The 17,616-nt window shown below is 36.7% G+C and overlaps 1 protein-coding gene across 1 annotated transcript in view; it reads left to right on the top strand.

The window, feature by feature from the left end:
- The window catches only part of Ccdc141 (coiled-coil domain containing 141), a 166,238-nt gene that overhangs the window by 76,260 nt on the left and 72,362 nt on the right, over window positions 1-17,616 (top strand). The window contains exon 7 of the mRNA XM_042688394.1: window positions 14,498-14,692. Within this exon, the coding sequence (XP_042544328.1) occupies window positions 14,498-14,692 (195 nt within the window). The remainder of the gene's footprint in view (window positions 1-14,497; window positions 14,693-17,616) is intronic.

Below are 17,616 nucleotides of genomic sequence, written 5' to 3' on the forward strand. Positions count from 1 at the left end.
TGGATTACATCATCAGTCATCTTAATATGTTAATACTTAAATTCAGCCTTTGGAGTTTAGGATTAATGGTATGATGTATTAAACAATATGCAAACAAAGTATTTTATCAGTACAGTATCTTCTATGTGAAGACTTGACTATTTCTGTTACACATCAAAAATCATGTTCTTAGAAGAACTTCCTTCCAGACTTCTAAGGCTTCACTGCTGGGTTCTTTAGGCCCTGTGTGATTGGTGCATGGTGGATGTTTGGATTAATTCCTTTCATCTCTGACCACATACTAATTACCTAGGGAGTATCAAAAAGCTGAACATCTGCATCCCCTTCTTCAGGAGTCCAGGTAGTTTGTGGAGGACATTGGGCTTACAAAGAAAAATAGATATCAAATCATTGGAGTTTACATTAAAAAATGGAATCCATGGCTGGGAAGGTGGCTCAGTGGTAGAGTGCTTGCCTTGCATGCATGAGGCCCTGAGTTTGATTCCTCAGCACCACATAAGCAGAAAAAGCTGGAAGTGGGGCTGAGGCTCAAGTGGTAGAGCGCTAGTCTACAGCTGAATTACTGAGGGACAGCGCCCAGGCCCACAGTTCAGGCCCCACGACTGACAAAAAAAAAAAAAGAAATCCAGATTTCCTGCTAACCTACAAATCTGGAATATCTAATGTTATCAGGCTCGTTTTTCCAGAATGATGTAATAACTCACAGCTAGAGCCCAATGATAGCTGTTTCCTATTCCTAGAGACATGCATACTGCAATATTTCCACAAGTTCCATCCTTCTACATTCACTATCTCCCCCCACTCACTCACATTATATACCAGGCCATTGTCAGCCTGGAGTCTGAGATTTAATGGGCCTTGAGGTATGTACCATCTTAACTGTAGCTTAAATTGATTTACATTTTAGATTGCTCTGAAAATACTGTGAATGATAGTGATAAGAAAGAGTGAGAGACAGGAAAGCCACTTTGGAAACGATTACATTTTGAATGGGAGTGACTTTTGAAATAGAACATGATTTCTTTTGAGATGAAAGTTATTAATCTTCATCTTCAAGACTTAAAAGAGAACTTACAGCCCTTTTATTCAAGGTGTCATTCTGCCAGTAGCAGCCACATATCTTGTTAGACTTGTTGATCCTTTCATCAAGCCTATAGAATCAGGTTTTGTATTTTAACAAAAAGATTTTCTCCAAAAAGATTTGCATTCACACTAAAGGCGAAGAGGCACTCAGGTCTTTCCCATGAATTTCATATACATTCCTGTTTTCACAGATGATGCATATTGAATATAAAGTCATTCAATTGACAATAATGAACAATAAACAATTACCCTGAAGTTCTGAGTGTGAAGCAACCTGAAAGTGGTATATAGTACCATCATCTTCAATGATTTAATATAACAGTCTTCACACCCCCTCAGCTTCAAGATTAAAACCCTCTTCCATGGTTCACCATTTAATCTGATTTTCCAAGTCATTGAAACTATTTTCCAGTTATTGCTGAGTGGTTTCTTAACTTGGATTGTGATCTTGGCTTCTCGTTTGTTCAAATAATATTACTCAAACATCTTTAAAAATACTATTGTTTAGGTCTTTGTAGTGTTTATCCAATGGGAAAGACTAATCAAGTTTAAAGTTACAAACTATTTAGAAATATGAGAAAACTAGGCTGGGAATATGGCTTAGTGGTACAGTGTTTTCCTAGCAGGCATGAAGCCCTGGGTTCAGTTTTTCAGTACCACATAAACAGAAAAAGCTGGAAGTGATGCTGTGGCTCACTGAGCAAAAGAAGCTCAAGGACAGTGCCCAAGCCCTGAGTTCAAGTCACAGGATTGGAAAAAAAAATTGAGAAAATGAACTAAAGTGAAATTGCCTGCAAGTTTGACTAATTCAAATACATAATTAGCATCCATACAACCAATCCTTATGACTTTCAGGAGTCTTGCTGTCCTTCTGTTTCTACTTTGTTTTTCTCGCTTATATTAATTACATAAAATAACATAACTTTCATCCATCAATATAATATTCTTTGGTCATAGTTACTCCCCTATTACTTTTCCTGTTCCACTCCCTCTCATGTTGATCTCCTTCCTCTTCCAAAATAATCTCCCTTCTATTTTCATCTCATTTGTTGTTTGTTTTTCTAAATCTAGATTCTACATAGGAGAGAAAACTTAGGATGTTTTGCTTCCTGTGTTTGACAAGTATTGCCAACTTAAATTAACATTGGAAACTTCTTCAAGCCATAATCACAGAATATTTTTCCAAAAGTTTTTCATTTTTGCCAGCAACTATTTCTAAGTTTTGGTATACTAATCTTGCACTCTTTGCTTAATTTTTTTTAATTTTAAATTTTTGCCATTTAACAAAACAGTTTATAAATACAATTTATCTTGATTAATCTTTCAACATTTTCACCCATTCCTCTCCTAACCACCCTTTCCTTCACTCTTCTTAATTTTGTAGGGTATTTATTGCATTCTTGTCTGCATTTCCCCCTCTTCTCTTCTTCATTAGTCTATCCTTTTCTCATTGATCCCACCCATTTTGAGTACCTGCTTCCTGTTATTTCATTTTTCTAAACTTTGATTTTGGGTTTCTAAGGAATTACACTATTTGAGTTCTCCCTTGAATCGGAAATGTTAATTGAAACTGAAATGTTAATTCATTTGTATACACTTGCATACCATCCATGCATTTACTTATGTGTTTGTAAGCTAAATCTAGCTTCCACATACAAGGGAGAACATGGATCTTTTGTTTCTCTGGGCCTAACTTACGTCAGTTAACATAATTTTTTCCAAGTCTTTCCATTTCTTTACAAATGGTACAAAATCATTCTTTCTAATGAATAACTAAAATCCCACTATGTATGTATACACATTTTCTTGATCCATTTGTCCATGTAGGGGCATCTAGTCTGATTTCATACCTTGGCTATGGCAAATAGTGCTGCAATGAATATGGTTTGTGCTCGAGGCTCTACTTTATCCTGGTTTGTAATCTTTTGGGTAAATTAAATTCAGTTTTAAGTATATTTTGATGTTACTATAAGTAAAATCATTTCTTTGTTTCCTTTTTCAGATTATTTGCTGTTGTTTATAGAAATACAAGTGATTTTTTTTGTTACTGCCTAATTAATATTCTAAAACTCTAACTTACTGAATCTGATAGATTTTTTTGAGTATTCTGCTGGGATTTTTACATATGAAGTCATGTTATGTGAGATTTTCCCCCTTGTTGTTCTTTGATCATTTATTTGTATAGTTATAAAGAGTTATTCCTCTAGTATATTATAGACTAAACATTCTCAAACTATAATGTACTTGTAAAGTGGAGATTTAAGATAAAAACTTTGCTACCTCAGACTTTAGAGGTAGGGCCCCCTAAATGAATGTTTTGATGATTTCTATTTGATTTTAATACCGCTGTGCTCTGCACACACCTGGAAGGGCAAAGTTATGAAGGAAAGAACTACAGAATCGAAGAGAAAACAGGAGTAGAATCACAATCCAGGGTCATTATTAGAACTCAGAAGATGTAATTCTAAGTAAATCTTCATGTCTCTTAAGATGTGGACATCATTGTCCAAGCTTAGAGCTTTATTTTTCTCTTGGTTGTTTATATTGGTTCCTAGACCCAACTAAAGATCAGAACATAAATATTTAAGCATTTTGTGATTGTTCATTTCTAAAGCACCAATATTCCTTAGAAGTAACAAGTAGATAAAACAGTCAGTAAAAAATAGGATTACTTGTGGGTCTCTTAGCTCATTCAGGAAGTGCAGAGAACGATCCATAATTCTTATAACCATAGTTTTCAGGTTACCCAAATGTCTTCTAAGTATTTTACAAGCATAATTGAATGTTTTTCCTCATTACTGTACATATTAACCTTAATAAAGAAGCTCACTATTCTATTCAACTCACTATTCTATTGCATCCACAAAGTCCTTTGCCAAAGAAAGGTAAATAAAAAATCACCACCAAACCTGTTTTTTCCCCAGTAATAGAGCAACACGCTATGGATGAATAGAAAGAAAAATCTATAAAATAAAACAGAATGTGCTTCTTTTATAATGTTTTATCTCTTTGAAAAAAATAAGGTGAGGTCTGAATCTGAAATGTCCCAAGGCAGAAATTAGCCAAGTTCTTCAAGCAGACACCGCATTGCTGCATTTTAGTTCCTATGCCTCTATTCCAGTTGATCATTTGTTTCACTTGTCTGAATTTTAAATGAACTTCCCAATTAAAAGCAGATGCCATTTTTCACAGAACATAAATTAGAAACAATTTCATTTCTAACTGCCAAAATATGTATAAATAGTTTTGAATTTGCTTGTGAGCTTTGGGAAAATCCACAAATGATGGGATTTTTTTCAGTTGGTAACCCCATTCTTGTCTTAACTTCTGGCTAATTTAGAGTTTAGTGAACCATATGCTTTGATTTCTAAGGGAAATTTGAATTTAAAAAGTCATCAGAAATATTTATGGCCATTTTGGAAAAGAATGAGTTCTGAAGACAGAGAATATTATAGTCTGCAATCACTAGGTTAAAAGCGACCTGATATCATTTTTTTCCTTAGGAATCTTCACCAGTTCATTATGTGTAAGTGCCTAGGAAAAAAGTGGGGTTTTTTTGTTTGTCTTTAGTTTTGACCTTTTAGTTTCTTCTTATTCCTCCTCCTCCTCCTCTTCTTCCTCCTTTTCCTCCCCCTCCTCCTTCTCTTCCTTTTTTTGTCATTTGTCAGCCTGAAATAAAACTCCATAAAGCATAGCTACGATAGTTACATGTAACACACAATGCATAGTGCTATTTTTCTCATAATAATGACAGCAAAACTGCCTCCTATGCCCTAACACCATCATGCCTCAATCGCTACAACCTTCCTGTACCACTCCACCACCCAGTGAGTGACTTACTCAACACCCTGGCCTTAGGTTCCCTCCACATTACTCGGAAGGCCTTTATTTTCAGTACTTTCATCTTCCTAGTCCTTCGGCCTCCACACTTTCTTTCATGGCCTCACCCCAAACTGCTGCCTTCAACAGTCTCCTTTCTCTTTTCCTTCCTGGCCTGGCTCCTTGCTGCTGTCCAACCTGGACCAGGTGGAGTATTGTGAAAAATGAATCATCCTTTTCCTTGTTTCTTCTTCAGTCTGTAAGATGATGGCACAATTAGCATAACTGAATTGACTACATTTAAAATATATTCATCTGATATGAAGAATACGTTCCATTATTTATCACCGGCTATTTCTATGACAACTAGCCCTTCCTGCTCTTTTAACATTATCAGACTCTCAGTCAGGCTACAACTAACCTCAAAGCTTCTTAAGTATGCAAACTGGAATCCCTTGACATTCATTCCTCCATTAACTTCTTGTCTCCAGGATTCTGGTTCCTCCTTTCCCACTTCCTTTGCCTTGTGTCCCTTCTTTATAGTGTTTAGTTAAATTTCTGAACTTCAAAATGTTGTACAAAGGTGTTAGAATTTAACATGTCCATCCAAGTGTCCCCTACTTCTAGACCAGAATTAACCCTCAGTGATTCTCCTAATCCTCCTTTCTCAGTTACTCTTCATTCTTTAACCCACTTTCAGCCCCAGTTTGTCTAGATAACACATGCCCATTGGTTTTAAGCTTCGGTTCAGACATCTCTACTTACGGGAAATGCTTCTTAATTACTCCTTCTAGATCAGCTCCATTTTCCTTATGATTTATGTTCTATATCCTTGCTGGCTCATCTACTTTATGGGTAGCTCCATCCTTCTGCCCAGTCTCCCCTTTGAACGTCTGTCCCTGTTTAAAGTCCTGTAATAGGGCTTCTCAGATTCTCCACTTCAGAAGAGATTGTACTTTGCTTAAAAGTAAGTTTGGTTTTTCCATTTGAGCTCATGTCAATCTCTTTTGTATTAGTTGTCCTGAAATGGTGCTAAAGAATGCATATTCAGTGTAAGAGACTTGTAAAATGCCCAACCCAGTATCACTTACTGCTTCTTTGCATATTATTATTATTTGGGTCCGGTCGTGGGGCCTGAACTCTGGGCCTGGGCGCTGTCCCTCAGCTCTTCAGCTCAAGGCTAGCGCTTTACCCCTTGAGCCACAGCGCCACTTCTGGCTTTTTTCTTTTTGCTTATGTGGTGCTGAGGAATCGAACCCAGGTCCTCATGCATGCAAGGCAAGTGCTTCTACCCTGAGCCACCTTCCCAGCCCCTTCTTTGCATATTATTGAATATAGAATTTAGTGATATGCTAAAACCAGAGCCTACAAAAGGGAGATGAGATGAAAATATTCTAGTCAACTTGATTTTGTTAGAAGACAGAAGTTTGGTCTTCTAAAAAGATAATTAGAAAGTTTTCTTCTATATTAAAGACCAAGTACATAACATATTCTTTCTTTTAAATCCATGGTATTTTATCTGAGTTGGTAGCATTTAACAAAGCATAAAGTAAGAAGTATTTTAGTTTCTTCCTTATATGATAATGCTGTTTTAAACTCACAGTGGGACAGGGACAATTACACTAGTCTTCCCAGATGCTTGTGAGGAAAAGGTTGGGAGCATTGGGGATTACTGGCTAGGCCCAGCTCTGTATCAACCAATAGCTGAGCGTGGTGGTAAATAGCATCCCAGCAATGCAGGAGGCTACAGGTAGGATGAATCTACTCTAAGCCTGCCTCCTAGCAAGTGAGACTCTGGAGGACAAGAGGCTTCACTCGAGTGATAGAACCCTTGCCCAAAACAAAACAACAACAAAAAAAGCAAGACATAAGCCCTGAATTAAAAGCTCAGTATCATCAAAACAAAACAAAACAAAAACAAATAAAAAACCCCTCATGATGGGTTGGTATATGAATTCTTCCAGTAGTTATAGGCAAGGATTTTGTCATTGTATCTCTACAGCCTACTTCAAATCTTACTAAATTTATAAAACTAATATTACATTTTAGATTTTAGATTAGAAATCAGCAAGGCAGTAAAATTTTGACAATTTGGTTCTTGAAAAGCTAATTTTACTGAAACTAGAGCTATTATGACTATACAATGCATCCTCCCTTTATGGGAACAAGTCATATGTTGCAAATAAAATGCTTCATCTTTTTGAAAAAAAATATTTTCCATCCTACCAAGAAAAATCATGATTCAGTGGAAAAAGGGGTGATCCAGGAAATAGTAGTGAGATTTAAGACCATTATTTTAACCTGTGTCTGAAGCTGATTATAGAAAACCATAAGCACAACCTCTCTTGTATTTATCCATTTAATATAAGAAAATCTCTATAAAAAGTGACCATCACTACTTTATAATTTGCCCTACAGGTGAATTATGTTAGCATCTTAAAGATATCTCCAGCATTTTCTCTAAAAAAATATGAAAAAGTAAGTCTTTTGAGGATGTTAATATAAACTTGGACTATAGTTGAACTGTGGGCTCCACTCAGTGGCCAAAGACTGAGAAGAATAAAGCAAACAAGAAACTTCCAAGTCATGCCCCTCCTCCATGTAGCAAGAAGAAAAAATAAGGCCACAACTCATTTAGAAATTGCTTCTATTATAGGACTATCAGTCCTTGTCCAGGTAATTTATGAATAACTTTATGAATAATATGACTAATAGTCTAAATTTTTGGAAAGCTTAAAATCCAGGAATTTGAAGCATAGCCCATTAGTGCTGTTCCATAAATCATTGCATTCACAAATGAATCACTAGGAAGGACAGAAGTCTCCAAGTGGTGTCTACTCCCCTTGTACTACAGAAAAAGTTGAGCTCAAAAAAGCAAATGTTCTGCCTGCGGCTACTCAGCAAGCTGGGTATAAACAGCATCCTATGTCTAGGACTCTGCTCTTTTCCCCAAGCTCTCTCTGAGTCAGTAGCTATGATTCTTTATCTTAAGTCTAAAGAGAGTATTTCTTTCATCTCAAGGTGAGATTCAAAATCAGTTCTATTTGTAGTCAGTGCTTTTGCTGCAATCTATCACAAGTGTAGGCATAGGTCATTGGATCTGTGGGCATTGAAATTCGCACATGTTGGCATGTGGAAGAGATGCTTCCATCTAAGATGACATGTGTACTTGTATAGGTCCACATAGAGATGCCGGCGATGGAGCACAAGGAAAAGAAGCTACTGTCCAACTTGCCAGCTTTTCAAGGGCTCAGTGCTACTCTTCAGAAGCACAAACAGTTTGTTTTTCTTAAAAAAAAACAGTGCTGCTCAAGGCAGACTTTTAAATATTCCCTGATTAACATTACCAGGTTTATTTTGTTTGTACCATCTGCTAATGCAATCATGTAAAATTCTTTGATTTTCGTGTCAATGAGTTAATTCTCCTGGTGCTGAACCAAATGGGACTGTAGATTTGGAATTGAACAAGAAATGGGCTATGTCTAATGGGGTGGCCGTGGAATCAGTCATGCTTGGGGAGCATACGTGAAATCTACACATGCTTAGGCTGCATCTGATGATGACCAGTAGCATTCATATTCCATATTAATTACTTGCAAATGACTTCCCATCACTCCTTGCTCCTCCTCTTCCCCTTAAAAATGACATTTTCAAATCAAGCTTAGAATGCCAATTTATCACACAGTGTTAGATCATTAATCCCTTCATCTACAGAGAAGTAACTGTGTGAAGAAAATCCTACTAAACATTCTGTTTTGATTATGTTTTCCTTTTCAAACTGGAGTAAATAACATTATTACTTTGGAAACTACTTACTAGATACATTTTTTATGTCAATCCACAAATTCATTTGAAAAACTAACCTATACTCTCCCCCCCCCCAAAAAAAAACCCCCACAATCTTTTTGTTTCTTTTCTATCAACACTAATCCTCTTAAAAGTACCCTTTCAATCAAGGGAGCAAAGAGAAGCTCAATTTCTACAGCAAATGGAACATTGAAAGGTACAGTTTAAAAGGGTAACTACTGAGAGTGATAAATGAAAATAATGGAATGACCCACAGAGACACCCTGAATCCAGGAATGCACAATGCCATACGTCTTTATTGGGTCACAGATATGTGGGCATCTCCATCAAATTGGAGGGCCAAGAAAATGACAGGCTTCAGCTTTCTGCTGGTGGGGACACATACTGGAAATGTTTTATTGCAGTGACTGAAGCCCTGTTAGAAGTTTAACACTTAGCAGGCAACAGGAATGGCTTACAGAAGACAAACTAAGATTTTCTCCATTGGGTTTCTCCGGCCTTGACAAGGATGACAACTCAATTCTTTTAAATAGTGTGATGGATTCAGATGACTCTAGAAGTTTTATCTGAAAAATAAAGTGTCCCCTAAGAAAAAGGACTTGGAAAATACATCATCAGAATGGTGTAGATATACAGCATAAACTGCCTACAGATTGCCCAAAGAAAACAGAACCAATTTTCTGAGAAGATTGCACAGAAATGTTGAATGCATCCACTTTCACTTAATACCCAGAGAGCTCATGTGAAAATGTCATTAAGAAAACTAGAGATGAAGGATTTTTTTTAAAAGTAAGATTCACAAAATGGTCCTTTGCACTTTCTTTGGAAGGTCATATCACCTATTTTACACCATTAAGTTAGGCTGGGTTTGCAAAGACTTGGCTTCATGCCAAAAAGTCTCTTTCCCTTTTATGAAATTTATATTAAAGGCAGATTTGTGAACACTGAAGGAACAGGTATTTCTATTTCACTTCTTATTTTATAGAAAAGAGCTTTATTAGTTTGTTCAGTTGCTTAAGCAAAATCAAGCCTGAATTTAGGCTGAAAATGTTCAATTATAATTGCAATGCATTTATTTTGAATTATGCTTCTGATTTAAAATTAAAAAGATCACAGGGTCATGTAAGACTTTTATGATAATCAAGGTTATATAACGACCCTATGGAAGTCTAACTACGCAATTCCAAATGAATATGGTAAATCCTTCTATGCCCTCCCCACCCCCAAAAGAAAATCTATGGCCCTCTGTGAAGAACTAGACCCTGAATCAAAAGAATAGACTGTAAGGTCAAACTACTTGAGCTAGGACTTTGGCACTTTCGCTTATAGTACTGAGACCCTAGGCAAATTCATAATTTTTCTGAGTCCTAGTTACTCCATTAGTGGTCTGTGGATAATAGTCATTCCTACCTTGTAAGGGGGTGTAATGATGCTTAAATGCGATAATACATGTGAAATCTTTAGCACAGTGCTATCATAGGAAGACTGTTAACCCTTATCAAACTTTATAGAGGGTTCAGACAGGATCCTAAAATATAATGTTGACTGTCTAAGCATATTAAGGTTACAAACCATTTTTTCCATATCCTAATTTCTTCTGCCTTTTTCTTCCCCACAATATTCTAGGTAGTCGCTGGCGTTTTTCATATTTGTCATATAGTTCATCCAATGAGGAACAAAAAAGGTTTAGGTCAATGCTAATTTTTTTCTTTTGGTAGTACTAGGATTTGAACCCAAGATTTTATACTACCTAGGCAGGTATTCTCCCACATGAGCCACACCTCTAGCCCTAGAGCTGATTTTTAAAAATAATTACTTCTTTCATTCTGTATCTTCCTGAATTAAGCAAACTTATTTTGAGATCACTGATGTTTAATGACCCCAGATCTTAATAGACAAAAAAGAAAAGGGGTTGTATAAGAGGAAAATATTAACAAATTGAGTAGCTACAGGTATAGGAAAAAACAAAACTGGGAAGAAATAGAAGGAGTTGGGTTGACAGGTGAACCAGTAGGTGATTTCGGGGCTGACACGCATTAGCAAACAAATGGTTTCTTTGTAAAAAAAAGTTTGTCCAAAATATTTCACACATGTTTCCCTCCAAGAAGAGTCTCAATACATTAGACTCCACAAAGAACTAGGGAAAGAAATTAGTTCTACTTGGTTTGCCTTATAACCCTGATCAACATTTGGGGGAAGTTTTTACTGCCATTAGTTGAGAATGGGGAGAAAAGGAATTGACATATATGAAGAACAAATTTTGTGGTGCTCATGAACCATGATTAAAACTTCTGGGAAGAAAAGTAAGAATAATATTTACTGAGGGTTTACTATGGGTGCCAGAAGTTGTACTAATTTAAAAGTATTTACTCCTTCCCAATAGGTTAAAATAATGGTTTTTAAGTGGGAGGGATATTCTTAGTACTTGAAAAAGAATATTATGGCGCATATATGTATATATATGTACACACACACACACATATATGAGTTTTCCTTAAGTGGGGAAAAAAGATCTTATAAAAATAAAGGATCACAGCCAGGTGCTGGTGGCTCACGCCTGTAATCCTAGCTACTCAAGTGGCTGAGATCTGAGGATAGCAGTTCAAAGCCAGCCTGGGCAGAAGAGTCCATGAGATGCTTGTCTCCAATTAACCACCAGAAAACCAGAAGTGGCGCTGCGGCTCAACAGTGTAGAGTGCTAGCTTTGAGCTGAAGAGCTCAGGGACAGTGCCCAGGCCCAGAGTTCAAGCCCCATAACTGATCAAAAAGAAAGTATCTTGAGAAGTCATATAGCCCATATCTAGGCTTTAAGTATTACTTTGTACTCATAGAGACATTTGGAGGTTTGGGAATCTTTATCCTCAATACTCTGATAAACAGAACTGTTACTTAGTCCTGGCAGAGTCCCTCATTTGGTATATAACCTTGAGTAACCTATGTCTGAGCCTTTGTAAATACTAGGAAACATGGCATCAAACCTAAAGAATTTTTATGATTATAGTTACCACCCTCAATTTTATAAGAAGTCTTCCAAAAAATTGCCAGTCCTTCATTCCACCTTTCTTACTCTTGCCCTGATCAAAATATTTTTCTTTGTGGGTGCTATAGATTCACATCCATAATCCTAGTCATGAAGCTGAAATATGAGGATTGTGATTTGAAGCAAACTCGGGCACGGAGGTCCATGGCAATCTCATCTTCAATTAACCAGCAAAAAGTCAGAGGTGAACCTGTAACTTCAGTGGTATATCACTGGCACTGAGCAAAAGAGCTCGAGGACATGCTTAGGCCATGAGTTCAAGCTCTAGGACAGACACATATATATATATATATATGTATACATATGTATATATATGTATTTCTATTGCACAAATACTAGAACAAGTTCTACAGACATCACAAAATAACATGCACAATTTCTACATTTACTATCCATTACTATTTAAAATATTTCTGTAGTGTGTGTGTGTGTGTGTGTGTGTGTGTGTGTGTGTTTGGCTTTTTTTTTTTTTTTTTTTTTTGGTCAATCGTGGGGCTTGAACTCAGGGCTTGGGCGCTGTCCCTGAGCTGTTCAACTCAAGGTGAGTGCTCTACCACTTGAGCCACAGCACCACTTCTGGTTTTCTAGTGGTTTATTGGAAATAAGAATCTCACAGACTTTTCTGCCTGGACTGGCTTTGAACCATGATCCTCAGATCTCAGCCTCCTGAGTAGCTAAGATTACAGGCCACCCGTGCCCGGCTTCGTGTGTGTATGTATTTAGTAAATTTTATAATGTGAATATGTAGGAAAGTTATGTAAAATAGTAGTTTATGAATTTTTAAAGATGGAGATTACAGCTGGGTGCCAGTGGTTCATGCCTGTAATCCTAGCTACTCAGGAGGCTGAGATCTAAGGAGCATGGTTCAAAGCCAGTCCCGGCAGGAAAGTCCCTGAGACTTTTATCTCCAATTACCGCCTGAAAACTGGAGGTGGCACTGTAGCACTAGCCTTCAGCTGAAGATCTAAGGACAGCACCGAGGCCCAGAGATCAAGCTCCACAACTCACAAAAAAAAAAAAGAAAAAAGGAAAGGAAAGGAAAGAAAAGGTGGAGATTACAAACCAGGTACTGTTGCTCGCGCCAGTAATCCTAGCTACTTAGGAGGCTGAAATCTGAGGATTGTGGTTCAAAGCCGACCCAGTCAGGAAAGTCTATGACTCTTATCTCCAAAATACCACTCAGAAAAAGCAGGATGTGGCACTGTGGTTCAAGTGTTAGAATGATATCCTTAAGCTTAGGGACAGAGCCCAGGCCAGGAGTTCAAGCCCCCAAACGGCCCCCCCCCCAAAAAAAATTGGAGATTGCATTTTATTTTTCATTATATTCCACAAGACATCCTACTACCATAGTGCCAGGTACCTAGGAATTAGTATGTCTTATGAAATTCATAGAAACAGAAATGATAAGCTGCGTTAAAATTACACTTATTTCATATAGCATAACATCACAAATGTGATTTATTCAAAACACATTTTGCACTGGAGGAACAAGCCAGGACAGAATCAAGACTGAGATTTTGGAAATCTGGTGCTAAATTTCCCATGCTTTGAGACATAACCTGGGCTTACTATTAAACTCAACTGAAATGGCTACCAGATAATTTGCTAACAAGATAACCATGTTAAAGATAATCAATATTTTATGAAAACAAAATCTGACTTCAATCTTTTAGTAATAAACTTGAATTTCCCTGAAGAGATTCAATTAAATGTTGATGTTTAGTTTTCTCCACTTTTTTATTCCTTCTTCTGTATATGCTGTTTTATTTATCCTTATGCCATATAAAGTAGAAAAGCTACCTCTTTTGCTTTCCTGAAATGTTTATACATCATTAAGAATAGAGCGTTATGACACAAAATTGGGGCCAGGAAGGAGAAAATACTCCACAATAACAGGTATTAATTTTGTGATGAGTAAAAGATCTTAATTTCAGTCCCATGTGTGGGCAGACACAAAAACAACAGAAATTGGTACATTATTTCTTTTCCTTTTTTTGTACACATATAACCATTTGACAGGAAGAATGAATTTGAGGAAGGATACTTTCCTTATATATAAATGAATAAAAACAGGAGCAAATGGGTTAGAGATTTGAAAATGCTATTGTCTGTATGTTAAATATGTTTATAATAGAAGTAACAAAAATGGAATGAATTTGTGTTAAAGTCATCTCCTGGGCCATTTTCTACTCTTACCTTTTCTGTTTTTAGACTCTTTTCCCTATTTTTTTCTATTGTAAGTACCTGTTGACATCATCAAACTTGCAGTTTAGTATTTTGCTACAGAATTTATTATACTCTCGTGATCTGAACATATAAGAGAGTTTTGACACATTCAACTAACCTAAATTTTCACTGAATCTTAGCAGTGCAAAGGGGGTGTTTTAATTCAAGCTGCTATGATAGAGTAACGTAGGTGGGATGGCTTATAAACAATAGAAATTTCTCACAGTTCTTGTGGCTGGATGTCTAGGATCATTGTGCAGTATGATGCATTGTGGTGAGGGCCCACATGTGAATAGTAGACTGACAAGTCCTTGCTGTATCCTCACATAATAGAGGGAAAGTTAGAGCTCTCTTTGGCCTCTTTCATCAAGGCACCAATCTTATTCTTGAAAGCTGCACCCTCAGCACCTAAAAGCCCCTCCTAATGCTATCTCCTAATTAACTGGGTTTCAGCACATGAATGTTGGGATGACACAAACACCCAGATATGGGCAAAAACTAAGGAGAATGCCTCTCTTGCAGGAATGGAATTCTGCTGTAGAGAAGCTAAAGAGCGAGGCACTGGGGATTTTGCTGTCAAAGGACTCTGCAGAGAAAGATCACCTACAGTTCTCTAACCAGAAACTGAATCGGCTTCAGGAAGAGTTTGGTCAACTCATGATGGAAAGGAAAACTTGTTTAACAAAGGCAAATGATTTTTTTCACAGTGCTAACAAGGTTAGTTTAAGGTCAAAGTGACAATATTGGGTCATCAGGCTGACCAGTAAGAGAATCATTACCTTAGCATGCTATAATATAGCACAGAAGTCACAACTTTATAATCACATCAAAGTAAAATATTACTCTTACTGTGGCCATTATTTGTAAAGTCTCCTTAAAAAATAACCTTATCAGGGCTGGGAAGGTGGCTCAGCGGTAGAGTGCTTGCCTCGCATGCACGAAGCCATGGGTTTGAGTCCTCAGCACCACATAAGCAGAAAAAGCTGGAAGTGGCACTGTGGCTCAAGTGGTAGGGCGCTAGCCTTGAGCTGAAGAACTGAGGGACAGCGCCTAGGCCCAGAGGTGAGCCCTGATGACTGACAAAAAAATAAATTAAAATAAATAACCTTATGGATGTTTAAGATCTCCATTAGACTGTTTGTGGAGGACATTTTTGCTTACATTGTAGTATTTCTTGAAGAGGAGAGGAGGATAATTATAAAATATATCAAGGTTAAAAAGAAAATCTTAAAAATCTTGCCAAAGGTCTTTGCTTTAAAAAAAGAAAAAGGAAAAAAAGAGAAGGTCTTTCACTTGCCACATTGGAATATGTAAGTATTGTACGCCTTCTGCATGCAAACCATAAAGCCAGAACAGTGCTTCAGCTATGTCATTGTGCCTTGGTCCTGGGAAATACTGCTGTGTAACATCACCAGTTTCCTTTTGAGTTGGAGATATGACTCTGCTTCTTCTCATTGATGGGCCTAATAGTGATTTAGCAGGTGGTTTTGCTTGTTGTGTGGTGATGTTCACTTATTCAGGTCCTTTGAGCATGGTGCAGCCTAAGGAGATGGTGCTCTTATTTGAAAATTTTAACTGTTTATCAAATTAAATTTCACTACTTTATAAAAAGACAATGAAAGGGGAAGCCTCGAGAAGTTAGGTACATTGTGATCTAAAATCATAACACCAAGTAAGTACAATCTTCTACAAAGGTGATTTGATTTTGACCTTCTTTACTAATAATTTTTTTTAATTAATAAACAGTAAAATTCTGAAATAGAAATGTTAGAATCATAGTAAAACAGTTAAAGAGTTACTGATTATCTAATCCTGTACTGTCTTGGAATTCATTGAGAGAATGAATAAATCTTCATAAGATTCATCATTCATCTTCCTCTCTTCATCAAAGCAGAAATAAAAACTGGCAGTCATATATGGCTTGAGATATTGAACTAAGTAGATGTTAAATTTGTCTTTTACAGTCTTGTTTTTGAATTAAGGGTATTTGAATTTATATCACACTTTCAATCTACAAAAATGAATGGACCATCTAAAAATCATTTATTATGGTTTTTAAAGAAAATAGAGGGAATGTTGTTATAAAATAATACTTCTAGTACAAATGCTATAATTTGGAGCCTTGAAAAAAACACAGATTCTCCCTCTCCTTCTCTTCTCTCTTCCCTCCCCCAACACATAAAAACATACACCTTCTCATTCCCTAACTCTTGTTTTCCTTCTCATAGCTTAATATTTGGTAGTTTTGTCTCAAGTCCTTTTCCTTGAGAGAGAAGAAATCAGGGATATTTCTTATGACAAAGGAGGAAGAGAGGAATAGAAAGATGGGGAAAGGGAAGAAGAGTAGTTAATTCCTCAAATTCAAATAATACAAGTGAGATCCAGAGAAGATAATTCATATTCCTGAACCTCAAAGACCTGGTTTCCAAATTATTTGTTTCATCGTTTGAATGTCACAGCATACTAAATATTCAATTAAAGGCTCAACTGGGATTTATCAGTGTTATACCATTTTCTATAGCCAAATGGTACTCAGAAAGGTATAGAAATATTTTCTCCTTTTAAAGCATTAAGGAAATAAACTCCCACTTTAAAGTTAAGAATTGAATGTGAAAGATGATGGATACTTATACCTCAGCAAAAATAGAAGTCAGTTTGGAAAATGGATAGTTAGTCATGACTCCTAATGTCAATTCTTCACTATATAATTAAGAAACAGTAAATTATGAAATTATGTAGTGGATAAATCCATTTAAGCTAAAGAATGAACTCCTCTCAGTACTTATAAGTGGTATTTTTCTTTTTGATTTATATTGTAAAAATTATTTTACAAAAAGTTCTTACCACTTTATTCAATCTCTGGTAGAACATTTATAAATAAATAAATAAATAAAGGGCTAGAATTTTTAAAAATTAGTATAAATTAAACCCTTAGGGTATATTTTTTTCTAGGCTGTAAGTTCTGGTTATGCTAGGAAAGGAGTATTTCCATTTTTGATGGTCAATTATTTGTCCCCAACGCACTGTTTTCCTTTTGAAAATTCACTTTGCTGTGATGTGATGTGCTAGAATTTTCTAGTTATGAGTCATCCCATTCTTAGATGAAATCTCACTCCCAAGAACCTTGAGGGTTTTGAGGTTTCATCTTACTTTCAAGCTTATGTTCACTTGTCATAGTTTTATGGATCCTGATGGATGACACGTGACTGTGACTTCTGAAGCAGAGATGAAAGATTTTAGCAAAATGAAAACAGTTGTTGAATGACAGCATGCACATTAGTTCCCTAAATATCCCTATATGGGTGGGTGTCTGCACCCTTAGAAAGTGGAGTTCAGGGATTGGGAAGGTGGCTCAGTGGTAGATCGCTTGCCTCGTATGCATGAGGCCCTGGGTTCATTCCTCACCACCACATAAGCAGAAAAAGCTGAAAGTGGCACTGTGGCTCATGTGTTAGAGAGCTAACCTTGAGCTGAAGAGCTGAGGGACAGTGCCCAGGCCCAGAGTTCAGGCCCCACAACCGACCAAAAAAAAAAAAGAAGAAAGAAGAAGAAGAGGAAGAAGTGGAAGTGGAGTTCAAAAGAAGAACTTCCAGCTTGGAAAAGGGACTGTTTAATTACAAACAGTAAGCAAGCCTGTGTCT

The sequence above is a fragment of the Dipodomys spectabilis genome, unplaced genomic scaffold, assembly GCF_019054845.1.
Source record: "Dipodomys spectabilis isolate Male_0828 unplaced genomic scaffold, ASM1905484v1 ptg000115l, whole genome shotgun sequence".
In the NCBI taxonomy this organism is placed as follows: domain Eukaryota; kingdom Metazoa; phylum Chordata; class Mammalia; order Rodentia; family Heteromyidae; genus Dipodomys; species Dipodomys spectabilis.